General features: G+C 33.0%; 2 protein-coding genes across 3 annotated transcripts; one reads left to right on the top strand and one right to left on the bottom strand.

Annotated features, from left to right (window-relative positions):
* Nucleotides 1-7,153: 7,153 nt before the first annotated feature.
* On the bottom strand, nucleotides 7,154-8,028 carry LOC106393485 (glutathione S-transferase T3-like). Its single transcript, XM_013834181.1, has 2 exons — nucleotides 7,623-8,028; nucleotides 7,154-7,530 (listed from the first exon to the last, which is right to left on the bottom strand). Exons 1-2 carry the CDS (start codon nucleotides 8,026-8,028, stop codon nucleotides 7,154-7,156), a joined length of 783 nt encoding a protein of 260 aa, XP_013689635.1.
* Nucleotides 8,029-13,322: 5,294 nt separating this feature from the next.
* LOC106390398 (kinesin-like protein KIN-14J) lies at nucleotides 13,323-20,091 on the top strand. 2 transcript variants are annotated; one of them, XM_013830854.3, is made up of 21 exons: nucleotides 13,323-13,562; nucleotides 14,070-14,231; nucleotides 14,480-14,631; nucleotides 14,739-14,837; nucleotides 15,229-15,462; nucleotides 15,560-15,643; nucleotides 15,783-15,860; nucleotides 15,953-16,045; nucleotides 16,122-16,151; nucleotides 16,435-16,776; nucleotides 16,865-16,946; nucleotides 17,029-17,124; nucleotides 17,213-17,392; nucleotides 17,492-17,598; nucleotides 17,686-17,864; nucleotides 17,992-18,156; nucleotides 18,251-18,504; nucleotides 18,612-18,775; nucleotides 18,880-19,466; nucleotides 19,563-19,669; nucleotides 19,841-20,091. In XM_013830854.3, the coding sequence occupies exons 2-21, from the start codon at nucleotides 14,111-14,113 to the stop codon at nucleotides 19,900-19,902; spliced, it is 3,216 nt and encodes a 1,071-aa protein (XP_013686308.1). In that variant the 5' UTR covers nucleotides 13,323-13,562; nucleotides 14,070-14,110; the 3' UTR covers nucleotides 19,903-20,091. The 2 variants fall into 2 exon arrangements, with proteins under 2 accessions (XP_013686308.1, XP_013686307.1); XM_013830853.3 differs by having other exon boundaries at nucleotides 19,560-19,669.
* Nucleotides 20,092-22,536: the final 2,445 nt, after the last annotated feature.

Raw genomic sequence — 22,536 nt, 5'->3', positions numbered from 1 at the left:
GCGATTCTGTTCCATGCAAATAAAAAAAAGAAAAATCTTATATACTTTATGTCCTATTAGGCTAAATATTTTTAAAATGACAATATTACCTTTAATTTCAATTAAAATTCGAAATTAAAATTAATAAAACAATTGTTAAATATTAAAATATAAATTTTAACTAAAATAATTAAAAGATATTAAAAATTCCCAAAAATATATAATATTGCAATATACATTTTTGTTTGGTCGTGGACATATCATGTGCCCAATATAATTGTTCTATTAATAATTAAACACAAGGTGATAACCCGCGCCTTGCGCAGAGTAAATAGATTTCAAAATATTATCACTTTTAATTTGTAGACATAATAAAAGTTAAAGTCATAGAAAAAAATACTATATGTTATAAAGTAAGGGTTAGACAAAATTTAGTATGTCAATCTAAATTAAGCTGCGGAATTTTTGTTTAAAAATTGTATATTTGTTTGCATAAAATAAATTATAAATATAAAATAAAACGAAACATAAGCAATAGACTAATAAAATATAAAAGAAACAATGTCTTGAATGGTTTCAAATCGGAAACAGAGTTAAAGCCAGCCATTTAATTGCTTGAGAGAATGCTTTGATATGAGCAAAGTCGAAAAGAAAGGTGTGGTGAGTTTTCTGAATTATAGAAGCCGTATATTTATACTAAAAAGGAATCGCCATGTGGTCATATGGATTCAAAATAATGGCTGTAACTAAATCGAATATTACACATAACTTGCGCTTCAATCTTAGTCGAGAATTATTTTAATATTGTAAATAGTTAATGCAAACTTCCTTTTATCAATCGCAATTGAACAAATTCAAAAAAGTTCACGATTATTAATTGATTAATAATTTGAACCTTAATCTACGTTCCTTATATACAAAAGTCAAGTCCTCGCAAATCACGTATTATTACCATCAATTTACCAAATTTGTAATTTAAAAATATATCAAAGTTATTAGAAGTTTCCTTTTTCCCAATCATCAATCAATTTCGTCCTTGCAAATCACGTTTGAATCATGGGCAATTTGCTCCGCCATTATTTGCATTATGCAAGCTGGCGTTAAAATCTTAATTACGATAGATCACCTAAGGTAAGTTTTTATAATTGTATGCCAGAAAATCGTATTGTACCTTAGTTTCTACAATCGCAAGGTGGGGATCATCTAACAATTTAATGAAACTATATACCATATGCATGGTTCTTCTGTTTCACTATTTTAAGAAAACAAAGTTTTCCTCTTGATATATTTTTAAGAGAACAAATATTTTTTCGCATTTTTAAGAAAATCAATCACTTGAGCACGTATTGATCATCAAATACTTTTTAGGATTTTTCAGAAAACAAACATTGATTGATAATCACACATTAACTTTTTCGCATCTATATTCATTTTGAATAAAAAATTAGACCACTACGTATGTCAGTAATGTTTTTGTATTGAAACAAATTAATGAAAAAACTTCAGTCAAGGTAAATAACATAATTTTAAAATGTTTGATGTAATACGTAGAACTTCGGTTAAGGTAACTAACACAAGAAATAAATGATAAGGTTTGATGTAATACGTATCAACGTATATATGTGGCAAATGTAGACAAAACTAAGGTAATTATGTTTTGATCAATGGCATGATGTGTAATTACTCTAGTTAACAAAGGAGTTTTAAATAGAATAGGTGAGGGAACTTGTGGAGTTGCCACGTAAAAAATGACACAATTGTAATAAATACATGAACTAAAGGTATTTTTAATGCTCATCAAATAATAAAAAAAGGATATGTTTACTTTTTATTATTTATTTATTTGATGTCTAAATATTTGCATTATTTTTTCAACAAACGAATTATACACTCATTGTTATGCAATATTTGAAACCAAAAATATATAGTATTGCATTTATATTATCTCTTACTTACAAGGATGCTTTATATAATATAAAAAAATCTCTAATCCATCTGACTTTATACTTAATTTCATAACATATTTTAACAATTATATACTACATTAAACAACTTTATTATAAAAAGATGATAGAAATATTATGTTATCAATAACATAAAATTTCATATTATTCATATTAGCATTGAAAACTTTTTAATTGAAAAATATATAATAAATATAAATTAATTGATCAATTTTTGTATATTTAATAGCATGATAATATTTATAAATTTTTATATAAAAAATTCAAAGAAATATTTAATATTTAGATAAATTTTTATTGTGTATATTTTATTTTTAGTTTAAAAAGTTTATAAACAGAAATCAATATATATGCATAAATCACTGGTTTAAAAAGAAAAAGATTTAATAAATAAAGTAACTGAATAATTCCAAATATTCTCTTTCCATATTTTTGCAACTGATTATACTTATCCGTAGAATTTGTATTATACTATATGTAGAACACAATAAACATGTTTAAAATCAATTTCTACTAGTTTTAGATTTATAGTAATGTGTAGATTCTAATTTCTACAAGTTTTAGATTTATAGTAATGTGTAGATTCTGAATTCTACAGATTTTAGAACAATAGGTTAAGCGCGAAATGTGTTTTCTAAATATTTTTAGATTACGATTATTTACGTAGATCACATATTCTATACATATTAGATTCAATGAAAAAAGTTAATTACATTTTCTACTGTGTGGAATGCCAATTCTATTTTTTGTAGAACAAAATATGAAATTGTGATTTAAACATTTTTAGAACTTGAAAAAATACCAATAAATTGATATAAGTTTTTCATTGGTAGTTACTATTTTTTGAATTTTTTTTGTTTGTAAAACTATTTATTTGATTTATTTTGGAAAATGCTAAAAGGTATTAAAGGAAAAAGTGGTAAAAAAATTAATCTAATAGGATATAGTTATTATTTTTTTGGCCTAAAAAAATAATTTGTCCAAAAAAAAATGTTATATACATTGAGTCGGGAAGAGAATCAAACAACGTTAAGTGATTATATGAATTAGATTTGACAAAAATGTATTTAAATGAGATATTTAAAACACTGGAAGAAATCAAGAGCTATTTATTACCGTAAGCTATAGTATGTTTTTTATAAAATCTTCGCAACTCCCAAAATAATCACCCCTAACTAGGACTACTTGTCGTGTCTGAGCCTTGAAAGAGGAGTATATGGCTTTGTTTGTTTTTATTTATTTCTTGTATATGATTACACGTACAACTTTTTTTTCTCATTTGATTTTAAATATTTAATGTATTTGAATTAACACACTGATAATCATATATAATCTGTTAGAGGTTCTCGGACTAATTAATGCCGTACTTGTCAGTCACATTTAAGCGCATGATATCACTGATTTAGATGTAAAAAAAATAACGATGGTTGATATGTTCTTACTTATGTTTTCAGTAATTTCCTAATACTAACTGATTAATCATAGTTTTGTATGACTGTATGAATATGCATGCCATCAGTGTTATTCGTACACTGCGGTCATCGTGAGCAGACGCAAACATGACTATAGCCTATAATCTCCGCTCCAAAAAGGATCATTTTGACTTCTGTGATAGAGGATTTGACTATAAATAATTATAAATACATACCACCAATTCCTACTTCCTAGACAGTTACATATGTAAAAGATTTGTTACAATTTAACTATAAAAACAAGTGAAGAGATCAATTTCTGCGTTATAAATACCAAGGCCAGTGTAAAGATAAAATGATATACTCGAACATTGGATGTAAAAGCAAAGTGCAAAGTTCGATTCATTAAACTGTAATTTTCTTTTATCAAAAAAATAAAAAATAAAAAAATATGTGAAGATAAATAAAACATATTTTAGAATGAAAGAGATGCTCGCATTTATTGAGTGGAACAGAGTCTTCGGTTGATTATCGAACAGTCCATTTTTTTGTGGTCCAGTATATTAATTTAGCATTAATAACATTGTCAGCACCAGCCACTCTCTATGATTCTATCATAAATTATTAAACCAACCAATATAAAACTTAATTACCTTAACCAATTAAGCTTAGCTTGTAATAGTGTGACCACACCTGTATTCGGTTTACTCATTACTATTGGAATATACTATCAAGTGATCGAAGTGAGTTAGATCATAGTAAAAGGTACCTTTCACGTAAGTATTTATGCATAATCCACGTAGTCTTATGTTGTTTCATTGTATTTTAGCTTATGCGTACGCAAAGACATTTTAGTATTTTACCATTTAAATGAATATATATAGATATATATATATATATATATATATATATAAGTATATAGGCATAATGTTTTATGTCAGATGGTGCTCTACGCTCGAAACAGTCATGACAACAATCAGTAAAAGTAGTAGCTGCAAGTTGAAAAAAAAGTAGCTACAAATATTACTATATATTTTGTAAAATTAGTTTCATCAAAAGTTTCTGTTTTTCTTCATAAGAAAACTGAAGCCTTCATTGTTTGACTATTTGATTTCCGCTAAACTACAGTCCACGTGCATGGTTCCGAAAATTTTGAATTTCATGATTTGATGGATATGATATGGTGTAATTAATTCGAAACTACATTATCTTGCATTTTTATCGCATTAATTAAAAGTTATAATTTTATTAAGAAATTATTCTACTCCACCACTCTTTTGCACGATCTATGGATGATGATAGTGGCGCCACGCATGAACATGGAAAAATAGAAATATGCACATGGCCATTTACATAAAATACGTACGTAAACCATACATTAAAACCCCTTGTGAAGTACCGGTCAGGTCAGTCCAAGTTTGGTTTTACGAGACTCTACGAACATGATTAACCTAGAGACCCTAAATGGGTCTCTTAATTTTTTTATAATAATAAATGTGGTTTAAGAGACGGCAACATTTAGGTGCTTCAATGCAGGTCTCTTAATTAAGAGTTTAAAAAAAAAAAATTAAACAATTTTTTTAAAAATAAAAATTATTTATTAAATAAAACATAATAAAAGATAACATTTTAAACATTGAATTTTAAATAAAAACATTGAAACAAAGATTAGTTGTTCTCTTCATCACGTCCAAATTTACACCACACATGTTCAACCAAATCATCTTTCAATTGTTGATGCATTTGTCTATAACGAATTCTAATTCGAACACCCATCATATTGGCGATATTTGTAGGGATATCTGTAGAATATGTGAGATCGACTTGTGAACTCCCGTTGTCTTCTCCTTGTAGGAACTCTGAAACGTCAAATTGAGTGTACCCATCTCGTTCGTCTTCTACTATCATATTATGAAGTATGATACAAGCTCTCATAATCTTCCCAATTTTGAGTTTATCCCAAAAAAGTGCTGGATTTTTAACAATGGCAAAGCGAGCTTGCAAGACTCCAAAAGCACGCTCGACATCTTTTCGGACAGCTTCTTGACGTTGAGCAAATAAAACTGCTTGTGGCCCTTGTGGTATTGGAATAGATTGGATAAAAGTTGCCCATTTCGGATAAATACCATCGGTGAGATAGTACGCCAAATGATACTCTCTTCCGTTGACAGAGTAAGTGACTTGCGGAGCTTGACCATTTATTATGTCATCAAAAACCGGTGAGCGATCAAGAACATTGATATCATTTAAGGTACCTGGAGGTCCAAAAAACACATGCCATATCCAGAGATCATATGAAGCAACCGCCTCTAAAACAATTGTTGGTTTACTCGAACCCTGAGAATATTGCCCTTTCCAAGCGGTGGGACAATTCTTCCACTCCCAATGCATACAATCGCTGCTTCCTATCATCCCGGGAAATCCACGATGCTCACCAATATCAAGTAGACGTTGAAGATCAGCAGGTGTTGGTCTTCTTAGGTACTCATCGCCGAATAAAGAAATTATTCCGTCCACAAAATTTTCCAAACATGACCGAGTAGTTGTTGCACCGAGTCGGAGGTATTCGTCGACCGCATCAGCCGCACTACCATATGCCAAGACACGAATGACTGCGGTACACTTTTGAAGTGGAGAGAGACTAAGCCTGCCGAGACCATCTCTCTTTTGTTGAAAGAATTGAACTTCATTGGAGAGTCGGTCAACAATATGCATGAACAATGGTTTGTTCATTCTAAATCGTCGTCGGAATAGATTTTCAGGATATGTTGGATCTTCGCTGAAATAATCATTCCATAAACATACATCGCCTTCTTCACGATTTCGTTCGATATAAACTCGTTTTTTCCTTCTTTTCCTTTCTTCTTCTTGATCACCACAATCAATAGAAAAATGCTCGAACGTTTGATCAAAATGTTGATCAAAATATTGATCAAAAGTTTCATCAATTGATCCCTCAAAAGTGTTATGAGAAGAAGATGACATATATGTGTAGAGTTTTTGATTCTTTTGGTACGGATTTGAAATTATAAGAGGGATAAAGAGTTTTTGAGAAAAAGAAATAGTTTCGGATTCTTTTGGTATAGATTTGAAACTTTAATGAGTGAACAAGAAGAAGAGACTATGTTATTAAACTTGAAAGAGTGAACAAGAAGAAGAGACACAAGAACAAGAACAGAAGATAGAGTTAATATTGAAACTTTTTGTGTTGTTCTCGTTACGGACTTGGGAGTTTAACGAGAGAATAAGAACAAGATATTATGTGTTTTTAAAGAGAGAACAATAAGAGTTTATAAAGAAAGACTTCACTTTAACTCGTGACACACCATTACAAAACATGAGAGTTTACAATATTCTGGTGCAACCACCAATACAAAGCGCATGACACTTTCATAACTCGTGACACACCAATACAAAATAATACAAGTCTGTGACAGAAAATTCCAAAACTTGTCACTTTCATGCCTTTACAACTCTGTGACAGAGCTCGTGAGTGTTCTCTCACTTTACACCAGTTTTCCACACCCGGCTTTACCTGAAATAATTACACACGAGAAGAACATGTTAACAACAGAACATGACCAACAAACAACAACTCATAGAAATACATTCTTGTCATAACCAAGAAACAACAACTCATATTAATTCACGAGAACGTTCAAACAACAAGTCATAGAGATACATTCTTGTCATAACCAAGAAACAACAACTCATATTAATTCACGACAACGTTCAAACAACAAGTCATAGAGATACATTTTTGACAAAGTCCAAACAACAAAAACCATGAAACTTAAACTAAGTGGAGAACAACTCGTTGATGAGGTTCTTTTTTAGAGCTTCTTCGTACTCAGCCAATGGTTCTGTCTTTGCTAGTAGACGGTCAAGTAGACCCAACTTTGAGAGTCTTTCTTTCCTAGTCAAATCCTCTTGTTTAATGGACCACATACGCTCAAACTCGGCCAGCCCCTTCCCCTCTTCCATTGTCTTCTTACCACGGCTCTTCGCTGCCTTAACACCAGTGGGCCTAGCAGTTCCCTCATCCGCTTCACCAGCCTTGTAGTCAGTTGCGTGAGATGTTGAGGATTGTGAACCATCCTCACACTTCCTCTTTTTAGAGCTTCTGGCGGTTTTAGCAGTAGATAAATCACACCATTTCTGGTCGTTGCGGAGCTCTTTCCACGCATGCTCGAGTGTGAATTTTTTTTATAGTTGTTGAAGAAGATTTCGTGAGCTTGTTTGAGAATATCATTCTCATTTTGGCCACTTGTTCTCTCTCTCCCTGCAGCTTCATATGCTCCACAGAACTTGCACACAAGATCATTGATCTTGTGCCAACGTTGCTTGCAGTGCATTGACTCTCTTCTTTCACAGCCTGCAAGCTTAGGACTAGCCGCAAAGAAGGCCGCAATTCTCTTCCAGAATGCACCTGACTTTTGCTCATTCCCTACAGCGGGATCTTTAGAAGTGTTTAACCACGAGCTAATTAGAACTATATCATCTGTAGGCGTCCAGGTTCTTCGCTCTCTACGCTCTGCAGGAGTGTCACCGAAGCATGAATCTTCAGTGCCTTCTGTGCGAGCCACATGAACTGGCGGAGAGTCTAAAGAAGTCACACTTTCATGTTGACTATTAAGAAGATCAACATATTTTCCATATGGATTATAATCCATACTGATATGGATTATAAGAGAGATGGAAGAGATGATAAAGAAGAGACGATAAAGAAGAGATGATAAAGATGGAAGAGATGATAAAGAAGAGAAGTTTAAATAGATGGAAGAGAAGTTAAAAAATTTAGATGGAAGAGATTGAGTTAAATAGATGGAAGAGAAGTTTAAATTGTTTCATTAAAGAGATTGAGCTAAATAAATGGAAGAGAAGTTTAAATGGAGTAGACATATATCTAAACTCATTCATCACACAACCACAATCGTTCCTATCTAATCACATTCATTACACAACAACAATCGATCTTATCTATTCACATTCATCACACAACAACAATCGATCAACCACATATTTAGTACCTAAGCCAACCATTAACTAACAGTATACAACATTTATTATCCCCAGTTCTATTCTAACCATAATCAAGACATATTCATTTCAGTAACAACTGTAAAGGAGGGAACAAACCTTGACTTTGCAGAGAAGAACTCGGAATTTATTGAGAGCTTCTGCGTTTCACCTTCAACCAAGTTAATCCGCATCACAGGACCGCAAAGCTTATGCGTTTCACCTATATACATCAAACCAATCATGTTATAAATACAATGAAACAAAAAAACATACAAAACTATGATCAATGTTTTCTGATATACAAAACGCTCAGGAAAATAGAAATTAAAGTTATAAAATTATATTTTAAGCTTTTGGAATCTGATTCTCTAACTTATGTTCACAACAGAAGATACACATCAACTCTGATTCATTGAGAACAATCTACAAATCGAAACTCATAAACAAAACAACAAAGAGAGACAGAGATTCTTGACCTTTCAATTCGACTCAGCTGCCTCGCTTCCACACAGTTGCAAGTGGTTTCCGGTACCGACTGAGACTTTGAGAGATACAGATAGAGAACCAAAATTAAACAAAGTCAGAGTTTTGACACTTCCCATTTCAAATCACAACACAATCACGAAAGGAATCACCGATTTTACCTTTCGATTGTTGCCTTTCGATTGTTGATGCGGGTCCTTCGCTTCGACTCAGACGCATGCGGTTTTCGGGAGCGACAGAGAGAGAGATAGAGACAGCCTCTTTGATTGGCCTTTCGATTCACAGAACAGCCTCTTCGATGAGCCTCAGACGCATGCGATTTTGGGGAACGAGAGAGAGAGAGAGAGAGAGAGAGAGAGAGAGAGAGAGAGAGAGAGAGAGAGGGGGGAGAGAGACACGACCTCTTTGATGAGCCTTTCGATTCACAAAACAGCGTCGCCGATTCGTCTCCGACGCATGCAGAGTCGGGACCGACGGAGAGACAGAGAGAGAAAGCGAGAGGACCGAATGAAACAATGAAGACAAGACCAGTTTTTTCCTTTCTCTCTCTTTCTCTTCCCTCCTCAAAATCTAACACGTGTACCTAAGACACGTTCCTTCTAACCCCAGATTAAGGAACGTTTCTTCTTTTAATTGCCATTTTTGTTTTTCTTTTATTTCTAATTTTCATTAAGAGTCCCCCTAAGATACAGGGTTAAAAAGCTCCAATGGATCAATCATCAAATGATATTTCGTTCTCCTTTGACCTGCGTTTATGATTAGGCCCGGATTTGTATAAAATTGTAAATCATTGACGAAAAAAGCTTAACGACTATATTAAAAAGTCATTTTGAATATGTGTCACTCCCTAATGCCATTAGCTTGGAGTCAAACGCCTACCATTTCTCACAACTTTATGAACTAAACCACAATTTAATGTTTTGTTACAAGAAGAAAAAGAACACCACAATATGTTTTTGCTACCTAAGTTTGACAGGATTTTAAAAATATGAAGGTCGTTAATAGTTTTTGTTTAATAGTATCATTAGGACAAACTCAGGACCTCGTTCTTTAGTTCCAATGTGACCTCCACATCAAATATAATGGTGGCGGCATTAAATGTTTAACTACATGGTATTTTAAAGGAAAAAAGATTGCTGACTACGCGAAGTACTGGTCATCACATATAGTTAACCATGCAAACTAAACTAATGTATACCTATCTACGCGAAGTATATGTTATGCATGGAAACATCACTCAACTTAATGAAGTTATGTAGTTAACATCATGAATTTAATTTCATTCATACAAAAAGTGATGTGGATGTCAAAGACCGTTTAAATTTTTTCGTTTTTATCAATTAAAATATGACGTACCTGATGGTAATTTAACTAAAATTAGATTTTGATCCGCGTTTGAAAAGTGTGAGAATACTTTTAACAAAATCTGATTTAAAAAATCATTATGTTATACAAAATTTTGATAAGTAGTGTTTTAACATTTTTATTTAGTGTATTTGAAAACTAGATAATTATATTATTTTTATTTATATTAAATATGAAAGTTATATAAGATATTTTAATTTTGTTTTTAATTATTTTAATCTGTTTTATAATTAAATTTTTAATAAAATTTTTGTAATTCGTTTGATTAATTGTATAATATGTATTTATTTGATCAATTTTTTATTATAAAGCTTAACTGATGTCAGTTTAGTGACTCTAAATTTTTATTTGTTTAATATAAAATTAAAAAAATTATTTTATTTATATTTTCATTAAAAAACTGCATTCATTTAAACTTAGTAAAACTTTCATATTAGATTCTTATTCTTAGATTATTTTTATTCTTAAAAGTATATAATTAATAATTATGTATGCGAGAGTATGTTTGGTTTAAATTGACATACAATAATTTTTAAACAAATAAAATTTTAAACTCAATAAATTGACGTCAAATAAGTTTTATAATTAAAAATTTATCAAATAAGTATATATCACACAATTAATCAAATGAATTACAGAAATTTTGTTAAAAATTAATAAGAAAACAGATTAAAATAATTAAATAATTAAATAATATCTTATATAAATTTCATATTTAATATAAATAAAAGTAATACAATTATATAGTTTTCAAATACAGTAAAATAAAAATGTTAAAAAACTTCATATAAAAAATGTTAAAATATATTGATTTTGTATAAAAAATTCTTACGCTTTTAAAACGTGGGTTAAAATCTTATTTTGGTTAAATTACGTTCGGGTAGTTCATATTTTAATTGGTGAAACGAGATATTTAAACGGTCTCTGACATTTACATCGGTTTTTAGATGAATGAATTAAATTCGTGATGTTAGCTACATACCATCATTAAGTTGGGGGATGTTGTCATGCATAATATATACTTCGTGTAACTAGGTACACATTAATTTAGTTTGCATGGTTAGTCATGTGATGGCCAATACTTCATGTAGTCTAACATTCATTTTTCCTATTTTAAATATACATTCAGTTACCATTGAAGTACGATTAAGCCCAGTTCGTAACTTATGCCTCTCTGGTTTGATCGAAGCTATTCAGATTCATAATTCAAAGCAACTCTAGAGCTGGTTAACCTATTTTTATAACTAGTTATTACATTTCCTCTTAAATCATATAACAAAACTATCATACAAACTACAAATTTTATCCTAGTAAACAAATATAAGATTAGGGCTCCGACTAGTAACAATTAGAGTTGAATTACAGTATGATTTGTAGTCTGATATAACTTGCAGTAAAAAGTATGTGGTAAAAACTATAAGTTTATATGGTAAGTTTGCAATAAAAATAAGAGTTACCATTTTATTAAAACTTATGCTGGTAACATTTTTGATGTATAAGTTGCAGTATGAATTATGATTAAAAGAATTGAATATATAAACATATAAATAAAATTATTTTAATAAAAACAAATAAACCATTAAGCTATTTTAAAATAAATAAAAATAAAATTTATTTTAAATAAGTATAAGAAGTTTGAAAAAATAATTTTCAGTATACATTATTTTCTAATGTTATAATAACTACTAATACTAATTATTCTAATATCAATAATAAGTTAAATTAAATGAAATAATAATAATAGCATGAACTTTAAATTAAAATCCAATAATAGCAAAAAATTATAAATATTCATTCCAAATCATGTTTGCAATCTCATCTCTTATGTTATGTTGTTCATGTATTGACCATCAGTTATTATTTCTTCTTCTTCAACTCGTCGTCTTTGTTCCTCTTGACCATTGCTATATCTATCTTCAAAATCAGCGTCTGGAATTTTGTGAAGCCTGATAAAATTGTGAAGAACCATTGATGCACAATCCTATTTTGGGTCTTGATGTCGTAGCGAGGCAAATTGTTAAGGATTCTCTATTTCTTTTTTTCAAATTCCTAATGTTCTTTCAATGACTGAGCGAAGTGATGCATATAATTTGTTGAACAATTCCTTTTGTTCCAAGGAGGACCATCGTCAAATTCCGAAAGATGGTATTATGCTTCCTCTCCTCGGTATGTGACTAGAAATCTTCTTTTATTGGCATATCTAAAATCAACAAGATAATATTTACCTATAGGAAGTTTAGGGATATATAGTCTCCATCTATTGCATACTGCAACACCAATGAATCATGTGTAGACCCAGATGCACCTAGCCATGCATACGTGAAAATCATGTTTATATCACATTATGTTCAAGCTTGTTTGTCCATGTCTATCCCACTATCCAACCGCATCGTGGGATGTTATTCTCACGGCTCAGTGATACGTCTCTCCCTCGACTACTTTCGTATGGAGCAACACGTGTCTGTTTGACCGCTTTGATGGACCAATATGTGACCTTGGAGGAGATTCTAGCTAGTGAAATGGTTTGTGAGTGGTGATGCACGTCAGTTGTATAAATGATATTTGAATCGTCTCCATAATCTTGGGTTTCTAGAACAGACTTATCCAGCTATTCATTCTCAATTTGTTCAGCATATTTTGCATTTTGCACATGAGTTGAGTACATATACTACTACCCTGACGTCCAAATATGCGCTTCATAAGTTACATGTGCGGGATCCATCCCATTTTCACGGATCATTTTTCCATGTAACATAAATATCAGTAAGAAAGTTTGTTACAAGAATTTTTTGTAAAATATATTTTTGGTATGGATGATGAACAAGTTGAAGGACATACGATTTCAGTTAGTTTAGGGGTTTACGTGGGCCTAATTGGGCCGCATAATCAATATGAATATTATTGTGAATATATCCGACGAATTTATAAAAAAAAGTTTGGATGGGAAAAAGCGGGAAGAGTCTTTCTGTAGCGAGGGTAGGGCCCACCAAAAACATACAAAACGTAAAGCAAAATCAAACATAAATAAATACTGTAATTATTATTGTTTTTGTAAAAAGAATTACAGGGAAAAAAACATTTTTTTTTCTCTATTTTCGAAGTTGGAACCGTAATTAGGATTTGTTTTTGTCGGAATCTAAAAAAAGAAGAGAGAAAAGAAAGGAGGAAAAGAGTGAGCAAAATCGTGCGACTGGAAATTTCGAATTTCTCATCCGGCGAGGGGATTCAAACGTCCTTCTCCGTTGCTCGCCGTGAAATCTGAGCATTTCCTTCAGGACCAGTCGCCATTTTTTGCATTGCTTCGACCCCTCGAGAGGTTTATCTATTATCTTCTCAGGTACTTACCCTTTTTTTTTTTTTTTCCTGGCTACGTCTCTGTTACAAAGGTGCAAATGCGTAATTGACTGGATCTGCGTAATTGATTTGGTCGGCATTGTGGTTAAATTACTGGGAAGAACCAACGTCAAGTTTGGTCCGGTGGTAAAAGGGTTGCTGCTGTAATTACCGCCACATAGGTTCAATTTGCTGATAGGGACAAATTTACAATGATTGAGTTCCAGACAAAGAAGTGAAACCACCTTTTTGATTACCAAAAAAAATACGAGGAAGAAACTTCATCATTGTTTATAATCTTAAACGGTTTTTTAGCCCTCACATAGGAGAAGTAGTCTTATGTGAAATTGAAAGCTTTAAACCTGTTAGGTCTTAGTTGTATCATAGGAGGGTTTAGGTTATGAGAGATTATGTTAGAAGGTTAGATTGATGAAGCAAGCCCCTTTTTTTTCAATATTTACCACGAATTAGTAAGTTGATGTTGTTGACAAACTTTCTTTGTTGCTTTAAGGCCTCCTCTCAACTACAATCATGGGAACTCTCTGAGTTGGAATGAACATTAATCTGGAACAGGACGCCAATATGAGTGGTGTCTATGCTCCCTCCGATGCTACTAGTTTTCTCAGTTTCGACGGCTCAGAAACTCGTTCAAGCTTGGATGATACTAAGAAAGGTAACGTCATCTACTCAATTATCTCTCAGAACTTGAGTATGACAGGATTATTCAAGTGATTAGAAGAAAAATGGTCAAGTTTAATATAATAATCTTGGATGAGTCGATTTCTCTGGCTTGGTAGGGGTTTCCATATTCCAATAGGGTCATGGTAGAAATGAACCTTTAAGCTCATTGTAGGTGTAGGTGTAAACCATAAATGGACGATGGCTTCTCTTCTCACTATTTCTTCTTAATTTTGCTCTCAGGTCATCAGAATTTGGTGGAATGGTTAAATCAGACACTTCCTTATTTGAATTTACCATCGGAAGCTTCAGAGGACGAAGTGAGAGCATGCTTGAGGGATGGAACTGTCTTGTGTAACCTTTTGAATCAGCTTAGTCCTGGTTCTATGAGAATGGTACTTACGAATTTTTATTTTGTTCACCATTTGGTGCTAAGCTTCTGTTTTTCTTTCTCTCTCTCTCTCATTTTCTGCTAAACTCACACTCTCTGGCTATTCTATAGGGAGGCAGCTTTGAGCCTGCTTATGTAAAAATTGAGCGGTTTCTGACTGCTATGGATGAGATGGCCCTCCCCAGGTTCGAGGTTTCAGACATAGAACAGGTTTGTTTTGTTCTATGGATATAACTTCTCGTTTCTATAGAAAAAATTGATTTCTAAAATAGGGAAAATGTGGTTGGTTTATATAGTATTATATCATCACATAGGTAAAGAGATTGTGAGTTTACCCACCTTGGCTTTTATAAAATCTAACCAATTCAGGGTATTTAATTTTTGTTAAAATTTTTTGTTAAAAGTTAAGGCTTTAATTTTTGTTAAAAGTTAAAACAAGCCTTGTTTTTTGACATTATCCGGCTGCAACGCTGTTCTCATCATGGCTATTGTCTGATTTGCTATTCTTAATAAGATTGCATGAATTTTTCTCCCATATATTTTCTTCTCTGGCGTGTTTCTTTATGGAGTTATGCCTCCTAATAAAAAGTAAAAAATGCAGGGGGATATGGTGCCAGTTTTTCAGTCCCTTAAGGCGCTTAAAGCTAGTTTTTCCGATGGTGGTAATGATAAAAACTCACTATGTGCAAGGAGGAGATGGAGCTTGCCAGAAGACCATTCGGATCCAAGAGGAGATGACCGCAACTTTACTGATGGATTCCAGTCGAAGGAAGGATTTGAGATTGATATATCGGATGCTAAAATTTCAGATTTACTAAAATCTAACAGTTTACGAGTAAATTATTCAAACTTATTTTTTAGTAGACTGTGTCCAACCGTTTAGCTTTTAGCTCCTTTATCTGATTCAAATGGTATTTCCTTTGTCTTTGTAGAATGCACCTACTCGGACGCTGTTTGACATGCTGGATAAGCTTCTAGATGAGAGCGTCAAGAAGATGAATGGACATGTGTCTCACGTAAGACAAAGATTGAGCTACTGATACCTTCCTTCTCTTGATACTTTTAATCTGGTTTGCCTAAAATTTGAATCCTTAGTTCATGGAACATTTCTTCTTATGCTCCACATGTTTCTCCATTTTCCGGTGTGTTGTTCAGGCTATGGCATCACTCCTGAGCGCACTTGTGCAAGTGATAGAACAGAGGATCTCAAATCAAGCTGATAACCTGAAAAATGTAAAGATTACATAATACTTTTCTTCTTTGTATTGCCCGTGTAAATATAATCCTTCTTACCAAGTAATGAAACATGTTTATGAAATGTGCAGCAAAATATACTCTTCAGGGTACGTGAAGATAAATACAGGTCAAGAATAAAGGTCTTAGAAACCTTGGCAGCTGGGGCAACTCAGGAAAACGAGGTACTATTGTCTCATAGTTTCAGTTTATTTCTGTTTCGCTTATTGATTGGTCTTTCTATTATTTTCTTTGTTGCAGATTGTTACGAATTGTATGGAACGTACGAAGGTATTTTATTGATTCAATATGTATCGTCTCCTTAATGCATACTTAGCCTTAACTTAGTTCTTGCATCTGGAACAGTTGGTTTACATTAGTTCCATAATTTTAGCATATACTACTTGTGGAAAGTGACGTTTAAGCCTAATCCTAGATATTGATATCATATCATAAGTCATTGTGTATGCGCCCGATACTTTAATACGTGACTCCGGCATCAATTTTCATCCGCCTTTTGTATTAAATTTCTTTATCTCGATTTTCCCAATAATGGGTTTGTTGTGCTCTTTAGCTTGAAAAAAACAGAATAGAAGAAAGAGAAAGGTCAGAAGAAAAAGATGTGGTGCGTCTGAAAAAGGAAAAAGAGCTCAGTGATGCTGAGATTCGTAAGCTGAAGCAAGAACTCAAGGTGGTGAAAGAGACGCATGCAAACCAGTGCTTGGAGTTAGAAGCACAAGCACAAAATAGTAAAGTTGAGTTGGAGAGTAAATTAAAGGATGCAGAGTTACAAGTTGCCGAATCAACTAGGAAGGTCAAAGAACTCGAGAAGTTGTACTTATCTAAATCTCAAAAATGGGAGAAAAAAGAGTGCACCTACCAAAGCTTCATAGACAACCAGTTTGGGGCTCTGCAGGTTTGGGGTTCAATATATAGTATTTATTCTAAACAATAAATACCTTTGGTAGTTTCTTTGGTTGACATAGTTTTTGTGAATTATGCAGGCTCTGAATGCTACTTCAGCGTCTATAAAGCAAGAAGTCTTAAGGACGCAGAAGAAATATTTTGAGGACCTAAATTACTATGGTAAGATTCATTTCTGTCACCAATTGTGTATGTATGTTCTATTCTGGAGCACCTGGCTTCATATTTATAATATTGTTCCTAGGTTTAAAGCTCAAAGGAGTGGCTGATGCAGCAAAAAATTACCATGTGGTCCTTGAAGAAAACCGAAGACTGTACAATGAAGTTCAGGAATTGAAAGGTAAAACAATTTGGGTCATTGTACTTTGTTTGCATTCGACCATTCTGTCAAGATATGACTTTGTTCTTCTCTTGCATTTATTTTCCAGGGAATATCAGAGTCTATTGCCGGATAAGACCATTCCTTCCAGGGCAAAACAGTAGACAAACTTCTATTGAGTACATTGGTGAGAACGGTGAATTGGTGGTTGCAAATCCGTTTAAGCAAGGGAAAGATACCCATCGGTTGTTTAAGTTCAATAAAGTTTTCGGTCAAGCAGCAACGCAAGGTTTAAACCTCTTTCCTCTTATGTATATAGATTAGCTTGTTAAGGACTTTATGTACATATTGATATTTCCTGATTCTATTTTTTTTTTTTTTAATGCAGAGGAGGTTTTCCTAGATACTCGACCATTAATTCGTTCTATTCTTGATGGATATAATGTGTGTATATTTGCGTATGGTCAGACGGGCTCTGGAAAAACTTATACAATGGTGATGCCATACTTGATTTTGCTCCTTTTATGTTTCAGCCAAGCATTATTGCTCTCTAACTCACATATTTCCATTTTGCTAATACAGAGTGGGCCAAGCATCACTTCAAAAGAAGACTGGGGTGTCAATTACAGAGCTCTGAATGACTTGTTTAACTTAACTCAGATTAGACAAAACACTGTTGTGTATGAAGTCGGTGTTCAAATGGTTGAGATATACAATGAGCAAGTTCGTGACATACTTTCTGATGGTGGTTCCAGTCGAAGATATCCTTCTCTAGGCTAATATTATGGCTAGATTTTACTTAGAATATGTACATTCATATATACATAGATATTTATGTATATGTTTGCATATGTTGAGTTCGATATAAAATTTCCTTAACTTGCGTACGTTAGGGGTTTGGAATACTGCCTTACCAAATGGGTTAGCTGTCCCAGATGCAAGCATGCATTCTGTGAGATCAACTGAAGATGTGCTTGAGCTGATGAATATTGGGCTCATGAACAGAACCGTTGGTGCCACAGCCCTCAATGAAAGGAGTAGTAGATCACACTGGTTTGTAGACTTTTTCCCTCAACTTGTTTATCTTATGATATTATCTTAAGCCTAGTTACCCAAGGATTAAAGCAATGTTGCCCATTCTCTACAGCGTTCTTTCTGTTCATGTACGTGGTGTCGACGTGGAAACCGATTCTGTGTTGCGTGGTAGTTTGCACTTGGTCGATCTTGCTGGAAGTGAGCGGGTTGATCGCTCGGAGGTAACTGGAGACAGGCTCAAGGAGGCTCAGCATATAAATAAATCATTGTCAGCCCTTGGAGATGTCATATTTGCTCTAGCGCATAAGAACCCCCATGTGCCGTACAGAAACAGCAAACTAACGCAAGTCCTTCAAAGTTCTTTGGGTACTTTCTTTAACCCTCTTTGAAGATAGCGTTTAAGATTATGGCTCCACGTATTGCATGATATATCCGTTGGCTTTATGTTGTTGGTTCCCTTAACTATATTGTAGGAGGACAGGCCAAGACTCTTATGTTTGTTCAAGTCAACCCTGATGGAGACTCTTATGCTGAGACCGTTAGCACTCTGAAGTTTGCTGAAAGAGTTTCTGGTGTGGAATTAGGTGCAGCTAAAAGTAATAAAGAGGGACGAGATGTTAGACACCTCATGGAACAAGTGCTTATTTTCTTTCTATCTCTCTCTCAAGATTTAATCTTTCCCATTGAAAGTAAATAGAGAACAAAAGGTAAACTTATCTTGATACCATTTGATGTCAACAGGTATCAAGCTTGAAGGATGTCATTGCCAAGAAAGACGAAGAGCTTCAAAATGTTCAGAAGCTAAAAGGTAACAATGCAACGGTGCCGAAACGTGGTTTAAGCAATTTAAGATTGTTGGGGCCTTCATCACCTAGAAGACATTCTATAGGACCATCACCAAATGGTCGACGAGGAAAGCCCTCTGGTTTATTTGGAAGATCAACATCAGATGTTGACAACTGCTCAGAATATAGTAGTAAGCATTCTGATTCTGGTTCACCGCGTTCATCAGACGAACTTAAACATCGAAAGGATCTTCACCAACTGTCTAAGTTTGCTGGTGGGTCGAAAGAAATTGACCTTGAAGACGATATTGAACTCATAGGCCTTGGGGATGCAGATTCTGAGGATAGATTGAGTGATATCTCTGATAGCTGTCTTTCGATGGGAACAGAAACTGATGGCTCCATAAGCAGTGCAGTGGAGTTGACTCTTTTCCCTGAAACCGAGAAGCCTCTTGAAATAACCGAACGACCTGAAGCACCACAATTGGCCCCTGAGAAACCCGAGAAATCAGCGAAAATGGTGAAAAACGTGACCAAAGACAAGTAAGCATCCTCTACTATCACGCTTTAACAGAAAATTTTGAATGCTAGTATGAACAGATTCTTATGTTTGTTTTGTTTTGGGCGTTTTAAAAGCAGAATTAGTATTCCATCGAAGATTCCAAAGCAGACCTTGAAACCACCAGGCCAGACAAGACCTTCTCGTCTGTCAATTGCCACTAGCTCCTCCTCTAAGGCCTTAACAAGTAATGTCTCTATTACATAACCTCTCTTTGACTTGTATCCTAAAAACCAAATCGTTTGCACTTTGCATAGTTACATTCTATGATCTTTTGTGTAAACTATGCATATGATGTCTTCTTTAGTTTGTCAATCTGCTGCGTGAGTAATCTAACCTTCTTCTTGATTGGCCTCAGGTGCTAAAAGACCGACGATTAGCACTTCAACTTCAATGAAACCACTCAACAGAAGGCGGTGAGGACTCAAAGGACGGGGGGAGGAAGATTTGAGATGAATCTGAGCTGTTGGTGTTTAGTAGCTAATTGTGTAACTAAAGCATATGATATGATGTCTTCTTTTTTTTTTGCTTTTTTTGGTCAAATGATATGATGATGTCTTCTATTTCTATGTAAACCTACTTTTAACGAAACACCATGTGTTAACTTAATGCTGTCCACGTAAGCTTTGATTACTTTTGAGCTCTGTTCAAAAACGCGGCCGAGTAACCGATTTTGCGGCCGGTTAAATGTTCTACGTATGGTGAGCGTGGCGATTAAGGTCGATTCGGTTGTGTTGAACAGTAACACGAGTAATTCCGGCTTACAACGTAGAATTAGAGAACGCGGGCGTCCAGTTGACAAAACCTCGTTTTGTCCAAATCATGAAACACTTGAAAATACTCAGATTTTGTTAATATTGTATTGGAAACACGAAAATAGTATGAGTTTAACCATGTAAGTGCTAAATCTAAGGGATTATGTGATGAAATCATCTAAAACTTGAGTAAAACCAATGGCGGCCGCATACAGGAAAATAGGTCTGGGAAGAAGACTAGTACAAAATTACAACTTCACCCCTATTAAAATAAATGAGTGAAAAAAGAAAACCAAATGCAAGTTACAATAATCGAACTCGCACTACTTCCAGTTTACAAGTGTAGCGTTACCACTTCACCTGTGAAGAATCATTGTCAATCCTTGAAACTATAAATATATAACAAACCTTTCTAATTTTTTTAAACCACCATAAAGTGTATCGACCTTCCCTTGCTTAGTTTACAATGAGGCAATAACCACTTTAATAACACGAATTCATTAAACATGTATAAAACCATAAATATACAGCAACTAAAATTTAAAATGTTAATTTCTATTTATACTATGTGGTATTATACGTACAAAAATACACAAAATTCCTTCCCGCGTACTCTCCGATTTTTTCCGCTTTTTCAATAAATCGCTAGGCCCGGCTGCGCTGCACGCGTAGCGCCTAGCGAGTTTCCGAACAAGGCTTTTGAGAGAGGGAATAAGTTACTTTCGGTTGATGCTAAATTACAGGAGGAAAGTACTCTAATTTACCCCATTTACAAAAAATTTATTCTCACTATTCCATCTATTTTCTAACTAACTGTTCCTTTTCTTCCTTCCCTCCTTACCCTTTCTTTCTTTATTATTTCTTTTTTTTTCAGCAGGATCCACACAACTTTTTCTTTTTCTTTTAACTTTTTTTTTCAGGTGGATCCCACCTCAGTCTTTTGTAACGAGGAGGGTTTTTTCTTTCAGATTTTTTTCCCAGATTTTTTTTTAATTTTTTAAAAGAATTATTAATGATTAACATTACTAAAATTATGAAAACAAAATTAAAATTTAGATTTATCTTAAAATATTTTTTAAAAATAATTAAATAACAAAATAAATTATTTCAATACTATTTCAATAAATAAACAATTAATTTCAAAATAAATTTAAGAAAATATTTATATAATTATTTTCCTAAACGAATTTTTTCTCTTTTATTTAAAATTTATCAAATTTAAAATAAGACATTTCACATTTTAATCAACAGCTAATTTCAAAATATTTATATAATTATTTCAATAATATTTCAAAAATACAAATTTAATAAAATGTGTATTTTAATAATATGTTAATCAAAAATTTCAAACATAATTTAATAAAATATTTATATTAATTTAGGTTATAAATATATTTTCAAAATTACAAATTCAATATTAATTTAGGTTACCAATTCACAGGATATGGCCCAACGAGAATGCTCCATAACCATTTTTAGCCTGAAGAACTTCAATTAATTCGTTGGTTTCAAAGATAAAATTGTAGGAAGATGCCTCTGATAGGAGGAAGAACGGGAATGTGGTGATACGATTGAGTCGTTCCGTCTTCGGAATAGAGTCTGAAATAAAACAGAGTTATGGAACTGAGCGATTTTTTCTCTTGAAGAGAAAACGAAAGCTCAGAAAAAAAAAAGATTAAAATCTCCAAAAAAAATCATGAAAGAATGATGGAAAGATCCATATGTTCTAGGTTTGGATTTGGATAATCCGATTGTACTATGGTTGGGTTTGTAATTATGTAAATTCATTAAGTCCTTAGATGTCTTTTACTCGTTTTCTGGTTTAAAAAATATTCAAAAAAAAAATCTTTTTAAAACTGGGGCATACTAGAGAGTAAGGTACTAGGGCATTTTAGAATAAAGTCCTGATTACTCTCACTGCTGTGAAAGACGGAAGAAGGTTCTTGGCAATTTCAGTCCTGTGATGGACTTTATTCTAAAATGCACAATTTTTTGTGTGATTCACCTTATTATAACTTCACCAGCAAGACATTATGCATTGAAGTATAAGGAAGTTTTTTGTGAAAAAGATAATTTTTCTAATAACTTAAGAAATATTAAAGATTTCATAACTAATTTGATATCTAAACACAAATTTAGACATATAATTTCAAAATACATAAGTTATATCTTTTAAAAATATATAATAAGCCAAAGATATAAAGTTCTTAGAAATATGTATATACATAGTAGTACAAGGTAATTCAAGGTAGTTTAAGGTAGTTCTAGTAGTGCTAGTAATCGACAATACATATTTATA

This window comes from Brassica napus, chromosome C9 (assembly GCF_020379485.1).
Source record: "Brassica napus cultivar Da-Ae chromosome C9, Da-Ae, whole genome shotgun sequence".
Classification (NCBI taxonomy): domain Eukaryota; kingdom Viridiplantae; phylum Streptophyta; class Magnoliopsida; order Brassicales; family Brassicaceae; genus Brassica; species Brassica napus.
This window is presented reverse-complemented; position numbering and strand designations above follow the sequence as displayed.